Source organism: Hemicordylus capensis, chromosome 5, assembly GCF_027244095.1.
Source record: "Hemicordylus capensis ecotype Gifberg chromosome 5, rHemCap1.1.pri, whole genome shotgun sequence".
Taxonomy (NCBI): Eukaryota; Metazoa; Chordata; class Lepidosauria; order Squamata; family Cordylidae; genus Hemicordylus; species Hemicordylus capensis.
The window spans coordinates 32,379,146-32,398,275 of NC_069661.1; the positions used below are offsets into that span (position 1 = coordinate 32,379,146).

General features: G+C 42.9%; 1 protein-coding gene across 8 annotated transcripts in view; it reads left to right on the forward strand.

Moving 5' to 3' along the window:
- BANK1 (B cell scaffold protein with ankyrin repeats 1) overlaps positions 1-19,130 on the forward strand; it is a 191,360-nt gene that overhangs the window by 8,872 nt on the left and 163,358 nt on the right. For all 8 annotated transcript variants that reach the window (XM_053258221.1, XM_053258220.1, XM_053258224.1 and 5 more), the window contains exons 4-5: positions 1,962-2,104; positions 10,502-10,625. In XM_053258221.1, the coding sequence (XP_053114196.1) occupies positions 1,962-2,104; positions 10,502-10,625 (267 nt within the window). The remainder of the gene's footprint in view (positions 1-1,961; positions 2,105-10,501; positions 10,626-19,130) is intronic.

The following is a 19,130-nucleotide window of genomic DNA, read 5'->3' on the forward strand; positions in this document are numbered from 1 at the left end:
TCAACTGTGGTTTTAAATCAGCACCACAAAACATCACAGTTTACACCACTTTTTGCAGTGTAAAGCTCGCTGTCTGGAAACCACATTGACACACGAGTGGGTGAGTGACACACCTGTCAGGATTTCTGGCCCCGCTTTCAACACTATACATGGTTACAGTGGTCACTATCTGTACCATGTGTTTGAGGAACCTAGGCCCAGGTTCACTTTTAAAATGCACTCAGGTATACACACAAAAATGTAAGAAAGTTCATACATTTTTGTGTGTGTGCCTGAGTTCATCTGTACACTTGTACAGTTATATCTGTACAGTGTACAGTTACATCTGTACACTTGTACAGCATAATCTCTGAATAGGCTTCTGTGACCTGCCTTTCACTACCTGCCACAGACACCTCCTGTTGGACTCTTCTGAGACCAGGGCTGTTCTCAGGTCTGAGAGGACTCTTGACTTCTAGGATTTGTAGTGGAGCATTGTCACAGGGGCCTCTGGGGAAAGGTCCCTGTGTCAGGATGGCTTTTGTGACAGGATGACTGGGAGAAGCCAGTGATGGAATGGCTCTGTTGGTTGCAAGAGCGTTCTACTGTTGCCACAAAAAGGTGAGCAGACACCTCAGGGATCAAGAGCAGGCCCTTTTCTATTTATATGTTCAATAACCAGGGTGATGTATACAAGAAACTGGAAGAACAAACAGAAACCAAACAGGACCAATTTATTGAAACCTCAAAACAGAAAAAATATATAACTATATGAAGGAGTGCTGGAAAGCTGTAGCTGAGTATACAGTATAAGTGAACTCATAGACTAATTGAACTTAACTGTTATTTATATCACACTTTCAACACAAATTCCATAAAGCAGTTTACATCACAAAAGCAATGAGAAACTGATTAAAAATATTGAGAGGGCTCAGGATCCAGAAAGAAACACAAGGGTGAACATGCTTCGACTTTCCACTTTTGAAATATTAACATGGATCAGAATTTCAAAATGCCCCATGCTCCCATGGCTGTAAGATTGAAGAGCCAAATAAAATAGGCGAAACTGTACCAGACAGATAAGCACAGCTCAAGTTGGAGGAGAGCTGGTCTTGTGGTAACAAGCACAAATTGTCTCCTTTGCTAAGCAACGCCTGCCATGGATTGCATTTGAATGGGAGACTACATGTGTGAGCACTGTAAGATATTCCCCTTAGGGTATGGGGGCTCTCTAGGAAGAGCACCTGCCTGCGTGCATTATTATTTTATTATTTTACATTTTATATCCCGCTCTTCCTCCAAGGAGCCCAGAGCGGTGTACTACATACTTAAGTTTCTCCTCACAACAACCCTGTGAAGTAGGTTAGGCTGAGAGAGAAGTGACTGGCCCAGAGTCACCCAGCTAGTTTTATGGCTGAATGGGGATTTGAACTCGGGTCTCCCCGGTCCTAGTCCAGCACTCTAACCACTACACCACGCTGGCTCATGCAGAAGCTTCCAAGTTCCCTCCCTGGAATCTCCATGATATGACTGAGAGAGACTCCTGCCTGCATCGTCGGAGAAGCTGCTGCCAGTCTGTGTAGAGTAGACAATACTGAGCTATATGGACCAATGGTCTGACTCAGAATAAGGCTGCTTCCTATGTTAAAATGTTAATACACATCTAATATGCAACAATTACAATAGGAAGAGAAGGCGTTCTCAAATTTGGGTCCCCAGATATTGTTTGATAACAACTCCCATCACCCCCACCCATTGGAGTTGTAGTCCAAGTACATGGAGTTGTAGTCCACTAGCATCTGGGGACCCAAATTTGAGAATTCCTATAGCCATCTGAATAACCCAGATGTCTTCTGAATAAGAGTCTTATGCATTGTATTCAGTAGATGAAAGGATCTCGGTGGTGGTTCTTCTTTCTTCTCCACACTTTATTTTCCTTTATTCATCCTTCTGCATCCGTTATTTTATTTCTGTTTTATAAGATTTTCCTGCTGGCTTTGTAAATGTAAATGTCTACTGTGAGGGAGTCATTAAAGCTACGACACAGATTGAATACTACACAGCAGCTGAGGAGATTGAATGCATACTTCAGAAAGTGGCTGATCCAATAGGATTTGTTTGTCAGGTAAGTTGATGCCTGTGTTGACTTAATAAAATAAGGGGGTAGGGGAAGAGAAGTGCCAATATAAGATAAAGGATATATGTTGATTGGATAATAATAACAAAGAATGGATCAATAAGAACCATAGAGATGTCACCAGTTGATAAGATGCCTAAGTGTAATGTCTTGGCAAGTGAAAATAATTTATTGTTGTTCAGTTGCTATTCACTGCTTGCTATTTTTCCAGGGCCATAAAGGTGCATGATGGTTTCCAGATATAAAGGACATACTCTTTCTGACTCAGCTGTGAACAAAGTTTATTATAAACAATCATTTTAAAAATTGATATCAATCACAACCTGTATAGGAACAGCAGGAGAAAAATAACCTTCTAAAATAAGTGTGTAGATGGAAATCTATTTGTTTAGCTATTTGTTTATGCCCTCCAGGAGCTCAGTGTAGCACACATTTTTCTCCATTTTATCCTTACAACAACCCTGTGAAGTAGATTAGGCAGAGATAAGGAGTAACCAGCAAAGGGTCGCCCAGTGTACTTTATGGATGGGTGAGGATTTACATTAGGACTCCAAGTCCAGAACCAGGTTGCCTATAGCTCTCTCAGTGGCTCTGTAGATAGCCTATGGGGCTAAGGATGAGTGGGGTTGCCCTTTGAAATGTAAAGTTCTGAAGCCTAGGACAGATACCACACAACTATTTAAGAAGGCCATAGGAAAGGGCTGACTGTTTAAACTTAAAAAGAGTCAGGCTCCAGTCTCAGGGCCTCATAATATTCCTGTGGCTATGGGGGGTATAACTTTCTTCCCACCACCCAGACTGTTGTTAACCATTAAACATATGAAGGAGGCCACTTAAAGAATCATTGTGCACATGCTGGCCACATTCTCACGTAATGTGAAACCGCAGTTAAATGGGGCAGAGGGTGGGATTTGTGGATGTCCAGATGTTGCGAACCGTGGTTTCGCAGCAAAAGCTAACTGTGGTTTCCCTTACCAAACTCCAATTTGAACCTTTGGTTTGTAGTGAGTGTTGCTGCCCCAACCTGAGGTTTTGTTTCGGGAAATGTAGTCATAGAGAGCATGGCCGAGAACTGCCCGGGATCATGCCCGCTCCATATCTGTGGCACTATTTGCTGGCCGCCTCTCTGGGCACTTGCTCTGGCCCCTGTCTCCGATCTTGTAAAGCAATTGCCAGGCAACAGGGACGCCTCCATGTCCCATTTCAAACTTGTAAGACTGTCAAATTGGAAAGTGCCCTCTTGGGGGCCACTAAAGTGTTAGTTCATGGAGACATGCATGTGGGCCGGACAGCAAACGCCGCCCAAACCAGTTGCTCCACACAAGCAAGCCACAGGGATAGGGACCCTTGCAACACCTATCTCATTCTCGGCAACTACTGTGAGGAGGCAGTCCAAGCAGGCCTTCTACTACTCCAGTCACCCATTGGGACATATACATTTTTATTTTTGCCTAGAACAACAACCCCATCTACTGGGGTTGCTGGAAACTGGGGCTCCCGTCTCCTGTAATTCCCTGCAGTGGCCGATCTGCATATGCCACAACACCAGTCCAAACTTGGAAAATTTGAATGAGAGTTAAAATCTGTCCCTGGTCCCTGTGTTTCTCCCATCTGCCCACCTGGCTACACCCAAACACATGGAGCATCAAAATCTCCTTTGGGTGCATGAAATCCTTCCCTGGACTGCTGCCTCAACTCATGAGTGTGCAGTCCAGTGGAAGACTGAAGGTTTTCAAGCCTAAGGTCCTCCCCAGTGGACTGGCCTTCTCATGAGAGAGGTAATCCCTGGGCAGCAAGCCACCACAGGGGCAGGAGTGTGGTTTGTTTTCCATAGACTGCTTTGCCTGGGTGAGCCATTGCAAGAGCATCCTGGGTCACAGCTGGCCAGAACCCAAGATCCTTTGACCTCCCTCATATACATATTTCCTCTTAGGAAGTCATCATGTTCTCTTCCCAGAGTAACAGGAAAATAGTGCCCCTCAGTATCCCCCCAATGCCAGAAATGGTGCTTGGGCAAGACAGTTTTGTTGTGGGGCTCTTATGAGGGCAATCGCTGGAATTGCTGTCAGATGAAGGACTTGCATGTCATTTAAAGGGATTTAAATGCCCTTTCCTTGCCAAGAGCAGGTGGACCATTCCAAAAAGATCATGGCCAATGGCTGGTGCCCTGCAGAGGAAGAGGAAGGGGCTCCCCTGCCCTTAAAACATAGCTTGCCAGGCAGCAATTGGGCGAATGTCTGTGATGTGATTCACGGTTATAAAAATTAACGGCGGTTTCAGCGACCTCTGGTTTCACATTATGTGTGAATGTGGCTCCTCTGTCAAAATCTGTAGACTGCAGAAGGTATTTCCTGTCATAGAGGAAGTCCTCAAATTTATGACACAATTGGTTCCCCCAAAACTGTGACTTAAGTTGAAATGTCTTGTATTGAAACCTATTTTCGCACAAGAAACAATGCTACAAATTGGGATTTGGTTCCTGAACGAAGGCCAGATACTCCATATTTTTCTACTGCTGTCAAAGCTGGTGGGGTGTCAGTCATAGCTGATCAAACACGCAGCAGAGAAGCTGATGGTGGAGAATCAGAAGTTGCTCACCCTTGCCACCTGCTTGTTTTCCAGTTCCTTCCTGGCCCTTTCTGATGTTTCCATGGATGGAAGAGAGGCAACTGGGTAGCTTTCCTCCATCTCCAATTCCTCCTGGGCAAAGTTTAGACAGCGAAGGAAGGAGGGTGGGCAGAAAGTGGTGTGTGGGCTGGAAATGGACCAGGCTCTTTCCCTCATGCTATCACAGCAGGGCCTGGAGGAAGAGGAGCTGAAGCAGCAGCAGTAGTGCCAGGAGTAGCATCTTGGATGGGCGAGCCTCAGATGCTGTAGCAGCTGCTGCCAGGACTGCCAGTCTTGGTGAGAATGTGAGCCTCAGCTGCCATGGTTGCTGCCTCCTCCTCCTCCTCCTCCGGCAGTCCATGCATCAGCTGCCTACTGAAGGAAAACTGTCTGAGGGCTTGTCTAGGCAGCAGCCATTCTTCAAATCTTAGGGTATGGTATAAAGACACAGGATTCAGCCAGCTTACTGAAGCTAAGCAAGCCTTGGTCGGCATACCTAGGCTTCCTACATAGCCACCCATCCAGGCACTGGCCAGACCATGTAGGAAGCCTAGGTATGCAGCAGTGGCAGCCGGTGAGGGCAGCACTGGCGTGCGGGGTAGTGAGAAGCACCTTTAAAAGTAAATTAGAAGGTGCTTACCAGTGGTACCACCTACAAGCTGCCTTGAGCAGTGGCACTCTACCCAACATCCCGCGCAATGGCTCCAGCACTCACCTGGCCTCCATGCATGCACAGAAGCCAGGTGAGTGCCAGAGCCACACTGCCACCATGCGGGATGTTGCTAGACAGAGCACTGCTACTTGAGGCAACTTGCAAGTGCAGCGGTACCGCTGGTTAGCACATTCTAATTTACTTATAAGGTGCTTCTCACCACCAGCACCCGGCACCACCCTTACCAGCTGCCACTGGCATGCTGCATTGCATTCCGGGATGGAAGTGCTGTGCCTTTAGCTGAGACTTGTCTGGAGGGCAATAGAGATAGTGCCTGTTCAGTAGTGATGGAATATCTGTGAAATTCTCTTCCCAGGGCTCCTTCTTTCTCTTGCTGTTTTCAACGGAGGATGAGCATTTTCTGTTGTCATCAGGACTTTGATTGGATCCACTAAATGATTAAACTATTTGATTTGTGCTATTGCTGTTTTTACACTGATTTTATCATGTTGCTTCTGCTTTTATACTGGTTGTATTGGTTTTTGTATTTATGATCTGGTATTGTATTTTGTTTAATTGCCTGTTCTTGTTGATTTTTTGCTTGTTTTGACATGGAAACACAAGCTATAATAATATAATGTTTTATATTATTATAAAATATTATAATAAATAATATATTATATTATATAAATACAAGCTATAAGTAATTATAATATAATATAATATAATATAATATAATATAATATAATATAATATAATAATTTAACATATTTCTATACCACCCAAAACGCAAGTTCTCTGGGTGGTTAACATTTGGTAGTGTACACATGTATTGGTCAACCTGTAGACAGATTGCAGATGTGTTGAACACAGCACATGCAAAGGACTCTCACTTAAGAATGTTCAGATACATGCATAGGCCAAGGACTCTGATGTACTTAGAGAGACTACAACACAGCAGCGGCTGATTCATTCTCTTTTATGAACAGCCTACTTGTGAGGATGAGAAGATTCTGGATGCACGCATCTCATCAGATTCTTAAAAATCTTTGGGTCTTGCCCACTGAGTGAAAAAGGAGATGCACCTGAATTTCTTATAGCAATGTTGTCACAACTGGAAATCCATTATCAGGAGGCAGCTGCAATGTTGAAGAATCCACAAATAAAATCTATGTTTAACTGAGTAGTCTGACTAATTAATCAGTTAAAGTTCTCAACAACCTTATGCCCCACAGAGTTTAGTGAGGGTAGATAATATTAGGCTGGATGAACTAATGTTCTGACTCACTATAAGGCAGATACATAGGCTGCATTCACATAAAATGTGGGCGAATGAAATCACGGTTCCGCCCTCCCCCTCCCCCATGTGCGATTACCTGTCCACATTTGGATGTAACCGGTAGGACCCAGGAGTTTCAGGAGGGAGACCTCAGGTTGCTTTTACATCCAAACCACATTTGCACGTGTTCAGACATACTAAAAATTCAGCCTCAGGCCCCTTCAACTCTGGTTTCCAATTACATATGAATGGGGCCATTTGTTCAAAGGAAATTGTTTCGAGTGGAGGGGGGGCGGAGGATGAAATCTAAGGATTATGTAGATGAGGTAGCTTAGCAAGTAGTTAGGAATGTAGGAATCTGCCTTAAATCGAGGCATACCATTGGTCTCTGTAGCTCAGTATTATCCACACTGACTGGCTACAACTCTACAAGGTTTCAGGCAGGAGTCTTTCCCAGCCCTGCCTGGAGATGTTGGGGTTTGAACTTGGGCCCTGGCAGATTGAACCTGGGACCTTCTGCCTGCAAACAGATGCTCTGGCACTGAGCGATGGCCGCATCCCCAACGGCCATTGCTAGGATCGTTTTTAAGCTTCTAACCGTGATGCAGATGTGGAACTTCCAGGCTCAGAGACAGTATACCACTGAATGCCAATTGTTGAGAAGCAACAGGAGCAGAGGGCAATTGCCTTCATGCCCAGCTTGTGGACTTCCCAAAGAGATCTGCTCAGCCACTATAGGAAACAAGGTGCTAGACTTGATGGATCTTTGATGGATTCAGCAAGACTTTGCTTATGTTCTTATGGAAAGCATTAGCAAATCAAATACAATTATTTGATATTTGATCTTTTGTTTGAATAATGCCATGTAAATGTCTTCTTATATATTTCGGGACATTAACCATACCAAATAAAAGAGGTGAAAGCCTCCGCAGTGCAAAAGCTGCCTCTGCCAATGTCATATCATGGGAAAAGAAAATCTATTGTAGGAGAGGAAAGGACCTGAAATATCATTTGTCCAACAGTGACCAGTCTGAGTGCACTTGACATGTCTATATCGTAATTGCAAAGCAAGAACAAAAATAATAGCTGTGTTTGTAATTCAGACAGTCTCATTTTCCTGTGACAAATCTACCGTGTCTGCCGCCTAAGGCATTACGCTCATAACACAAGGATTAATAAAAGATGATGCATTACATTATTAGCAATTGGCTAAGGGCAGGGGTAAATTATTTTCAAACATACATTTTTAAGGACACTGTTGTTCTCCTCAACCAGAAAGTGAAAGCAAGATGGAACTTTCAAAATTTACCTGCCTCTTAAAATCCTAATTGCATTAATAGGTTTAAAGCCCTGGATTAATAATAATAATAATAATAATAATAATAATAATTCAATTTAATTCGAGGGAGAGAAAATAAGCTTTGCCTAAATTTTATTTATTTATTTATTTTATCATATTTTTATACCACCTGATATGTAAATCTCTAGGCAGTGTACAAATTTTAATATTAAAAATCACAAGTTAAAACACAATAAAAACAATAGAAAAAAATGGCTTACATTGTACGCAGAATAATGTATGTCTATGTATGTATGAATTATAGATTTATATCCCACTGTTCCTCCTATGTTTATTCCCACAACAACCCTGTGAGGTAGGTTAGGCTGAGAGATAAGTGACTGGCACAAAGTCACCCCGTGAGTTTCATGGCTGAATGGGGATTTGGACTCAAATCTCCCCAGTTGTCATTCATCATTCTAACCACGATACCACACTGACTATCAGGCTACTGCATATGTCTAAAACACTGCCTATTACAAAAAAAGGCTGTGCTGCAGTGACTTAAAACTGTGTAAACATAAGAACAATCCTGCTGGATTAGGCCCAAGGACTATCTAGTCCAGCATCCTGTTTCCCACAGTGGCCCATCAGATGCCTCTGAAAAACCCACAGGCAAGAGCTGAGGGCATGCCCTCTCTCCTGCTGCTACTCCCCTGCAACTGGTATTCAGAGGCATCGTGCCTCTAAGGCTAGAGGGAGCCTATAGCCACCAGACGAGTAGCCATTGATATACCTGTCCTCCAAGCACAGTTGCACAATGTGATGTCCATTATTTCCAACTGGCATCACACCATACAACTGTGTTTGCACAACTGTAATTTGGCATGGGAGCTTGTAAGAGGGGGACGTTTTTGGTATTCTTTTTTGTTTTGTTTTGTAATATAGTTCAATCTGCTGTTTTAGGAACTGAAGCCATTTCACCTTTTCCATTGTTATGTCAGAAAATAGCAGATTATAATGTTTCTGTAGGGGTACTGTTACCGCTATTTGTGCATATATCTTATGCCAGATTATATAAATGAATTGATCCAAAAGGATCTGTTGTCAAAATTTTTGATTTATTATAATGTTCGTGTATTACTTTTCAAATCAGAAACTGAAAATTGGGAGTGTACACAAACCCCAAACCCGGGTAGAACACAGTTCTTGAGGCGCTTCACATGACACCTGCGAAGCACCTGATGGGGTTCTGTGGGGAGAGCGGGCTTAGGTTGTTCTCCTCGCAGATGGCCATATTGGACACGCACATGGCTGCCGGCTCCATCATGGAGCCGGCGGGGGCTGTGGGGATTGGGGGCCTTGTGGCCCCCAGAAGTCCTAGGATGCCCCACGTGAGCATGTGAGGCATCCTGGAGAGACCCCCGAGCCCCCCTCAGCAACTTTCCAGAGTTTCAGACAGGGATCTTTCCCAGCTCTATCTGAAAATATGTGGGATTGAACCTGGGATCTTCTGCATGCAAAATATGCACTCTACTATTTATATTAAAAATCCATTTATAAAATCCATGTATAAGACAGCTTACAAAGACAAAAATTAAACAGCATTACAGAATAAAACTAGAAAGCATGAGAAGACATAGGAGCCATTTACTGAGGCGAGTCTCACGATTAGTGAGACTCGCCTTTAGGGGATTTGCAGGGAGAGCAGTCTTAGCCCGCTCTCCTTGCAGATGATCGCCCACGGAGCCCTGGGCGGCCAGATTGGCCACCCACATTGGCCACCCACCCACATTGGCCACCCACCCTGTCATGGAGCCAGTGGGGGCTGCAGGGATAGGGAGTCCATGCGGCCCCCAGAAGTTCCAGGATGCCCCGCATGAGTGCATGGGGCATCCTGGAGAGACCCCAGGGCTGGGAGGCTGGTTTCAGCCTCCTGCCGGGGTCTCCTCGTGCATTGCCATGGCATGGAGCCATGCCGCAGCAATATACAATCAAGGAGAAGAGGTTAACAGAGCGCTCGCTCCATTAACCTTGGCTAAGGGGAGGGGGATTTAGGCGGGTTAGCTGCCGGGAGCCGCACGGCTTCCGTGGTAGCACACAACCACCAAAAAGCGAGCTTGTCCATTTTTCGGCGATTGTGAGAATCGCCTCACTGACTAACAAAGTACTTGTGTAAGGAGCAAAGTTACCCTAATGCAAGATAGCTGCACTATAAACAGGGATTTGTGCAACTGTGCAAAAGTTCCTTTTAAAATAAATGAGACAGGCAAGCTCCAGACTTAGCCCAAGTAGGCAGTGCAAGAACTTTGCCTGAGCGCAACAGCCTTCCACAAGTGCTTCAGATGTCAGTCATTGTTGCTAATTAAAATCTCAGGAAAGCAGAAGTTTTTTAACCTAGTGCCTAATGGTTCCAGGCTAGTAGTTTCACCAGGGAAGGAGCTTTAAAGGCAGAGTGCCATGACAGAAAAGATGGTATTTCATTTGCTGTCTTCGATTGGAAGACAAGGTGAACGTGCACTCTCAGCTTACCTTTTTTTGCTCTTTTTTGTTTTCCTTCCTGCTCAGGCTTCCAAGTTTTCATCAGCAGAGAAGGTTGATAATGTTCTCACGTTATTACTGAAAAGTCCTGCCATGTATCCAGACTTCAGTGATTCTCTATGCAAAGATGCGGAACATCACCAACAAACTGGTACGTAGGCTGTATTCTTTATGCTTTGGGGGTACTAAGAAAAAAAATCACTTACCCCCTATTTATTTGAACCGAAGCCTAGGTTTTTTCCAAGCACTTTAATAATAGAAAAGAGGGGTTGTTTTCAATTCAGAGTCCTCTTCCTTTCAGATAAAAACAGGTCTAACCTTTTTTCTTAAGGGGTTTGTCTTCAATTCAGAGTCATCTTCTACTTCCTGCGTAATGAAGTAGCTATTGATGAGATAGAGGAACATACAATGGATTCTAGCAGTCAAGAGAAAGGACAGTCAGTGCACAGTCCTATCTTATTAAAAGCTACAAAAATCTATCTTTTTCTGGAGTCCTTGCAAGGAGTGGGCAACTGGATGTGTATATGGAAGGTTGTGTGGGCTTCCCATTGAAGAGATTGGTTAGGTACATTGCCATGAACCTGACACAATGTGCTCTCATCCATGTTCTGGCCAGTGGGAGAAAGGGAGGGAAAAGATTCCACTGAGTCCTGTGGAGACCTCCTCCTACACACCTGAAAGCTGCATGGGAAGCAATGGACCATGTCTCATGTTTTAGCTATCCCAAGCCAAGATGCACTCTTCACTGTATGCTTAGTTTACTGTGAGCTTAGTTTCATAGTGAACATTGACCAGCTTTCTGTGCAACGCATTATCAGTATTTATGGCCCACCAGGCTGCTGCACACAAAAAAGGGCTTTAAAGTCATTCTCGTGACCTGTGAGTGGGGCAGGGAGGGTGCGGGGGGAAGGCAGGCTTGATCTTACCCCCTCCCCTGATGATCCTGTTGCTGGTTCTGACCATGTGGCTCACGCACCCACACAACCAGTGCTGCCAGGAAACACGACCATGTGGAGGCTGTGGAAATGCAGCCCAGCCTCCAGGAATCCCTTAATGCACCTCATGAGGAGCATGTTACATTGGGGGATTTCCTCACAAACTGGGTGCTCTAGGTACCCAGCTCTGTGTCTCTGTGTCAGGCTGCAGGCAGCCTCAGCAGAACAAGACCAGGAACCAGGCATGCTTGTGCTCTTTCACCTGGGCAATAACCTGGGGCAAAAAAACTTGCCCTTTTCACCTGGGTAAAAACCTGGTGGGGCAACACCAGGATCAGCCCAGATCCCAGCACTTCACACAAGCAGCTCTACCCTGGCAGGGCTGTGCAAGCCTGGGTAGGGCTACTCATGTGAACAGCCTTAGTAAGTAATATATTGACTGAAATAAGTGATAAACCAAGTTGTGGGTCCAGACACCATGACTGATCTTGATTTATTTAAACCTAGATGGGAAGTGGACACCTGCACTGGGATGGGAGGGAGGAACATAGGCTCCCAAGGCCCACAGATGTGCGGAGCCTGGCTTTAACAATGGTTCCACATGAAGTCTAACATGGGCTGCCTTTAGAGATCACACTAAACCGGAGGCAACCATGCCAGACGTTCAGATTTGTTGTCATCCGTATGCGGAAACCAGCGGTTCTGAAATAAAAGCAACCTGAGGTTTTTAACAATCCTGAATCGGAACTTCAATTTCACTGCCAAACCTCAGGTCAGAAAGTGGCATTGTGTTGTCTGAAGGCTGGAGCTTGCAGTTTCCATTTGAAACCGGAGTTGAGGGTAGGAAGCTCCTCTCTCTCTCCTTCTCCAGTTGGCTGCTGTGGCTTTGTTTCATGCAAAGGAGGAAGCCTGCACAGCCAGGTCCTCCCTGTTTTAGTCTCCCAGTCTCCAGATTGGGATTGTCTGGGAGCACAGTGAGGGGCACAGGGGCAAACTGCAGGTCCATTAACGTTATGTGTAAAGGAGGCCATCGTGTTTTCTTTTTCTGGCTTCATTAACCATTTCTAACAGGATGCAGAGGAATGGGACAGGTAAAGGTCAGAGGGAACTGGATTCTCTGAAATGCCGTCTACAGATGGTCTTTCCTGGCTTCTTATCCAGACTGTCTGGATTCTAAAGGGTTGCAGCCTGCAAGTGCCTCATGCTTTGGTGAACTGTTTTTATTGAGATAATTACTGCACATGCATTCAAATTCCCTCTGCAGATACAGAAGATGTAGATTTACAAGGTCAAGAGTAGTAATTAACTGTAATTACAGTGGGCTCTGAACAAGGGGGAACTAAATGCTGTCCATTCAGTAAGTGATAATAGCAAGAAAATAGACACTTCTGTGTTCACTCTGCTTAATAAGTAAAATACATGTGTTGGTTCTCAGCTGATGAAGAAAATAAAGCAGATCTCTGAAATAAGTATGGGCTTGACATTCACTAGGTTACTAAGAGATCATTTTTTGAAAGCTAGGAAGTGTTGAGACATGTATATAGTCTTTACTGTACTGGATAGAACATTTCTTCATTTAAAAATAATTCCCTTCGATCACAACTTCTCAAACTAGTTTACATACAATGAAAGAAAAACAAGTTTCAGGCTGTGACTGGTAAGGTTGCCAGGTCCAGATGGTGAAAAAAGTTGATATCCATTACCAAAATAAGTAGAAATAGAGGACACTTTTCACCAAAAAAAAAAAAAAAGTCTCCAAAAAGTTTCCACTTTGCAAAATATTTGTACACGTTTATTGGTATTATATATGCATATTTTGATAAAAAATTGGATAAGCTGAGAATAAATAAAGCTCACCACTGTGAGGCTGATGACCAGGTGAGCTGTATGTCTGTTCAGGCTGCTGTCTAGGTGCTGAGTTCTCAAGGCCCCTGCTTCTTAACTGTAAATTCCTCACCTGGTTAGGTTTACCCGGAGAGAGAGGGAGAGAAGCTGCTCATGAGAGCAAAGTGTTCCATGTTCCAGCTGCTCCCCAGAACTTCAGACACCAAACAAATGCAAAGGTTCTTTGGTCCCCCAAATACCAAATATTCCTCCTAATGCAAAAAAAGAAAAAGAAAAGTAATTTCATCCCCAAAATACTTATTTATTTTATTTATTTAGTACATTTATATACTGTTCTGTACAAAAAAGTCCCTGGGTGGTTCACAATAGTTGCATGTCCTCTATAAAAGTCCTTAGTTGGCAACCCTAGCCGGGCTGGTGATGGTTCTGAAAGGCCCAATGTAAACAACCCTCTGGAAAGTGGCCATAAGAAAAAAAACCTGGTAGCATATCAGCACTTCACATTGTTGATGTGACATAGAGCTTTTCCAGATGAAAATAAAATGTGGAATCTGCAAAGCTCTTGTGCAAGCTCAAAATGCTGTCTTATCACAGACCATACACTTGTATCAGCCTTTGTGCTCCTTTCTAGTGTGATCTCATCCTCTGGCCACAAATCAAGCAGGGACCTCATGCAATTTTCTCAGTGTCACCTGTTGGCCAGATGTTGCAATCTAAGAAGAACTTCACACTAGTTTTGTGGCAACTGGGGATTCAGACAGGTTCTTTTTGGATTGCAAAAGCTGGCCAGCAGGTGGCGCTGTGAGAATTGTGCAAGGTCCCTGCTTGGCATGTAGCCAGAGGATAAAATGTGCTAGGAAAGAGCATGGAAGCCTGTGTGAGCACATTGACTGTAAGACAGCGATTGGAGTTTGCACAGGAGCTTTGCACATCCTGGAAGCTTTGCATCCATCTGGAAGATCCCACAGTGAAGCTTATGTCTATATCCATCAAGCACATTGAAGTCCTGTTGATTCCAGGTGTTAAGCACATGCTCACATTTATTCTGTTGAAAACAATGGGGTCTAAAAGTGCTTAACTTCAGCTGGATTGTGCCTCATGTCCTTGACTATTTTTCTCATGCATTGGATTATGCATTTATTTTATTTTATTTAAAAATAATACTTATACCACTTTTCATTAAAAACATTCCAAAGGGTGTACAAAATGCAAAGTTTAAAATACATAAAACACACAGTTGATGGCAGTTATACATCATTGCCCTGATCGATTAATGTAATGCAACAAAGAGGCTTCTTTCCCTCTCTTGGAATGGCTTCTTCACTCAGTTTAATGAAGCAGCTTATTTGTGCGTATACAGCACATAATTAATCTATGGCAAACTTCTCCAACCTGCCCTCCAGATGTTGCCGAACTACAATTCCCATCACCCCCAGCTGCAACTTATTGTGGCTGGGATGATGGGAATTGTTGTTCAGCAACATCTGGAGGGCCACAGGTTGGGGAAGCCTGATTATCTGTCATGGTTAGTGGTGATGGCCACTATCTTGGATGAATTTAAAAGGGACTCAGACAAATTCATAGAGGACAGGTCTATCAATGGCTACTAGTCTGGTGGCTGTGGACCATCTCCAGCCTCAGAGGCACAATGCCTCTCAATACCAGTTGCAGGGGAGCAACAGCCGAAGAGAGGGCATGCACATACCTCTTGCCTGTAGGCTCCCCAGAGGCATCTGGTGGGCCACTGTGTGAAACAGGATGCTGCACCTGATAGGCCTTGGGCCTGGTCCAGCAAGGCTGTTCTTATGTCCTAAGATGTCCATGTAAAGATCAGGCCTCTATGGAACCACAGCAGACCCTGGAGATTATGTAGTACATGAGTGGTTCCTCATGGGCTGGGACTTCAGAACTTAAGAGAATTCTGTTAACAGGCATGAAGTGATCTGTCATATATGCACTGAAGACACATTTATTCACCCAGGCTTTTAATTAGATTTATGGTTTTAAATTTTTGATGTTGGTTTTAAATGCACTTAATGTTAATGATTTTAATTGTTTAATTGATTGAATTTTTATTTTAAATGTTAATTGATTTTAATTGTTTTTATTTTGATGTAAACTGCCCTGAGCCGGTTTGGGAAGGGTGGTATATAAAAAAATTTTAAAAAATAAATATGAAGCTGCTTTATACCATCAGATCATTGGACCACCTAGGTCAGTATATCTGCAGTAACTGGCAGTAGCATTTCAGGATTTCAGACAGGAGTCTTTTCCACCTCTAACTTGAAATATAAGGGACGGAGTCTGGGACCTTCTGCATGCAAATGTTCATCCCCCAAGCTATAGTCCCAGTGGTACAGAGAAGATGGAATTGGTGTCTAATTCCCACTGTTTCTGCTCTGAGTCCTGTTGCATCTGACAGAAGTAGGAACATTGCTGAAAATTCCAGACTTGGACCTTGTCTAGTTTGGTAGAGGTTTCAGATTCCTAGTTTCATCTGCATCTTTTCTCCCCTTACATTTCCAGAACATTCATGATAAATCACTGCAAAAAAGCAACCTTGCTATGATTGTACTTATGATTATATCTAGATTACTTTTGTGAAATATTTAACCTTTGTGTATATGTACCTCCTCTCTGCACCTTAAGATCAATAGGTGAATCCTTTAGGTCCATAAGTTCTATGGAAGAGTGCAGCAGGGCTTTTCTGTTGTTGGCACCTTCCCTTTGGGAGGTCCTTTCCAAAGGAGAGCCAGCTGGTTCCATCCCTGAATGCCCTTCATATTTTTCTGTTTTTGTAATACTTTGCTAGCTTCCGTTGAGAATTCAGGGCTCCTGATTGCACAAAGAGACTCCCAGGCATGAATACTCATATACATACATAGGTGCTAAGCCATTAAGATGTGATGTTCAGGTATGGTGACAATGCACTCAGTACTACTCCCTCCCCACCCCCTGGTGTATTCAGTGTAATGTTTGAATAGCACTCCAGTGTTTGTTTTTATGAACTGGGGGGAAAAGTTTGTGCTTTCATGGTTTCTTTTGTATCTTCAGTAGGTTGTTGGATAGTTTTTAAATGTTTGCTATGTTTTACATTTCACATTTTCATGTGGCTGTTTTATTGCATTGTGTGTCACCTTGAGTGGCCAGTCTGGGCTGGGAAGGCAACTTAGAAGTTTTATTAACAAAAAATACAGGTTAGCACTTCTCATTTTCTGCACATGAATATCCATTTGTGGTTCTGTTGTACAATTTCCCCTGCACGAAATAACAAAAAAAGTTCAATATATAATATACAAACAATTAATATTCATTATATTTAAAAAGCCATGTTTGACTTCATATCTATCATAATAGATAAGAAATTATTAAATACTCTTCAAAAAAAACTTGGAAATATAACATCTGATAATCTAGTTCACAAATGTTTAACCCCAAATGACTGGCATCAATAATACTTGAAAAAGTCCCAAAGTTGGTCTTTTAGATTCTTTGTTCTATTTAAGGAGAAGCCATACCTGTTCCTCCTCTGGTTCTTTCTCAATGGCTTCCTAATTTATCTAACTATGTGAGGATCCATTTATCTAAAAATAACAATTGTATATAATATATGGTAAAATCTATTCCATATCCTTTTTTTGCTAACATTTGACCTACCCCTCTTGAGGAGAGCTTTTACTAGTAGCTCTTGCTAATTGTAGTAGGTAATGGTACTGGTAGTATTATTATTATTTATTCAATTTCTATACCACCCTTCCAAAAATGGCTCAGGGCAGTTTACACAGAGAAATAACAAATAAATAACAAATAAATAAGTAATTGGCTTCTTACTAAAACCTTCCCTATAATCAACAACTTTAACATTAAGTGCCTCACTATAGTATGTGGGAGTTATAAACCACATAACTTATAAAATATAAGATTACCAAGTGGGAACTGTTGTTACTTAAAAAAAACAGCAACCCATTTGTGGTTCTGTTGTACAATTTCCCCTGGTCTCTAAAATGTGTCTCCCTAATTATTCTGAGCAAGAATGCTGCTTTTCTCCCACTGACATTGCTCCAGCTGCTAACTGTGTAATAATTAATTTCAGTTTACCTTCTTCACAAGCATCCCAAGCAGCAAATAAAAGGGACAATACAAGCTACTGACCTGCTATTTCAAAATAGTTTTTAACAACCTCATCTTCAAACATGCAATGACTATTAGAGTCATCCTAAATGGCCCAGGTGCTTAGCAAACAGATATTCTTCACACATTTTAGCTGCAGTGGTAATTTTGTGCCATGGAAAGGAGCTATTATATGGCCAATTATGACAGCATATCCCCTCCAGAAATGTTGTGTTTAACTAGGTGACAAAGGGCAAATGTGCTTTTAAAGCCCACGTATTTTTGTGGTAAATATGTATCACAAAGACTTAGGCTGGAAAAATGTCTTTCTGTTTAAAGAGAACACACACAATATATCTTAGAATCCTCATTATCTATCCGCTGGAGTAACTTTTACATAATATTATTCCTTGTATAAAATTGTATAGTTAAAGAAAAGATTGCTGGGGGTGGGTGGGGACTGCTAACTGCTTGTTATAAAAATAATGTAATATGGACTGTGCACCCCATCTGAATGCTGGGCCTCGCTATGTTTCTCCCTGCTGTGCAGTTTGCTTCTCTATCAGCTTTTAATGAGCAGTAGTATCATTCTGCCACCCTGAGGCAGCAATGCCTTGGAACGCATTGGGAGAAAAACTCTAGTTGATACACAAGCCCACCATTCTCCATTGGCCAGGATTACTACTGTAGCTACAGCAAGGCCCATAGGGGCATGGCCCCCTCAGAGAACTTGCGTAAATAAATAAACAAACAATCCCTGCTTGCCTAAATGGTAAGCTTTCGTTGAAAACTAGGCCTTTAGCCCTTTCACTTGTGGAGACCCCAGACATGAGGAGATATGTGCAGGCAGTTTTTAGCATTTTTTAAACTCCCCAGAGCTCTTTGTATAGGGAAGAATACAAATTCAGCTAAACACAAGTACTGTCTGAGTCACAGACATCTGAGATTTTGAGCTTTCTAAGTCATAATAGGGATGTGCAAAAAAAACCTGGCTGGAGAGGTTCAGCTTGAGTTCAAACTGGGCTCAAGCAGGGTGCTCTGGTTCAAGTACTGATTTGCTCAAGGCTGGTCTGGCTCAAACCGAAACCATACTCGAGCCGGTTCTAAATGGCTTGCCATAGGGAATAATGCGGAGTCAAACTGCCACATTATTCTGCACAGAAAGCACCTAAGGGCACCAAATGGGTTGGGTGGTAGGGCACCATGGGTGACAACTACCAATGAACCCCAAAGCAATCAGGAACTCAGATGATTTCTAAGGAATTTTTTAGTTTGGAAGGGATTTTGGTTTTTTGGCCATAGGGAATAATGGGCATAATAGTGCCTAGACACCCCAAAGCAGGTTGGGGGTAGGGTGCCATGAGTGCCAACTACCACCCAAGTAATTGGACTCTGGCTATTTTGGGGGAATTTTTATGTATTTCTGCTTCTATGATGTGTTATAACTTTTTCTTATATTGACTCCTTATAAAGAACTTATGCAACATCAATAAGTTCATCAAAGAAACCAAACACAGTGTGGAATCTTAGTTGCTACATTACTTCTTCAGAGTGATTCCCTATGAAGAGCTTATGTAGCAACCAAGAATCTACACTATGTTTATGATTCTTTGATGTTACATAAATTTTTCATAGGGATTCATTATGATAACAAGTTATAATGCACCAGAGAATATGAAATACATAAAAATCCCCCCCCCCCCCCAAATCACCAGAGTGCCCCATTGCCTTACAGGCTGGGTGGTAACTTGGAACCCATGGCACCC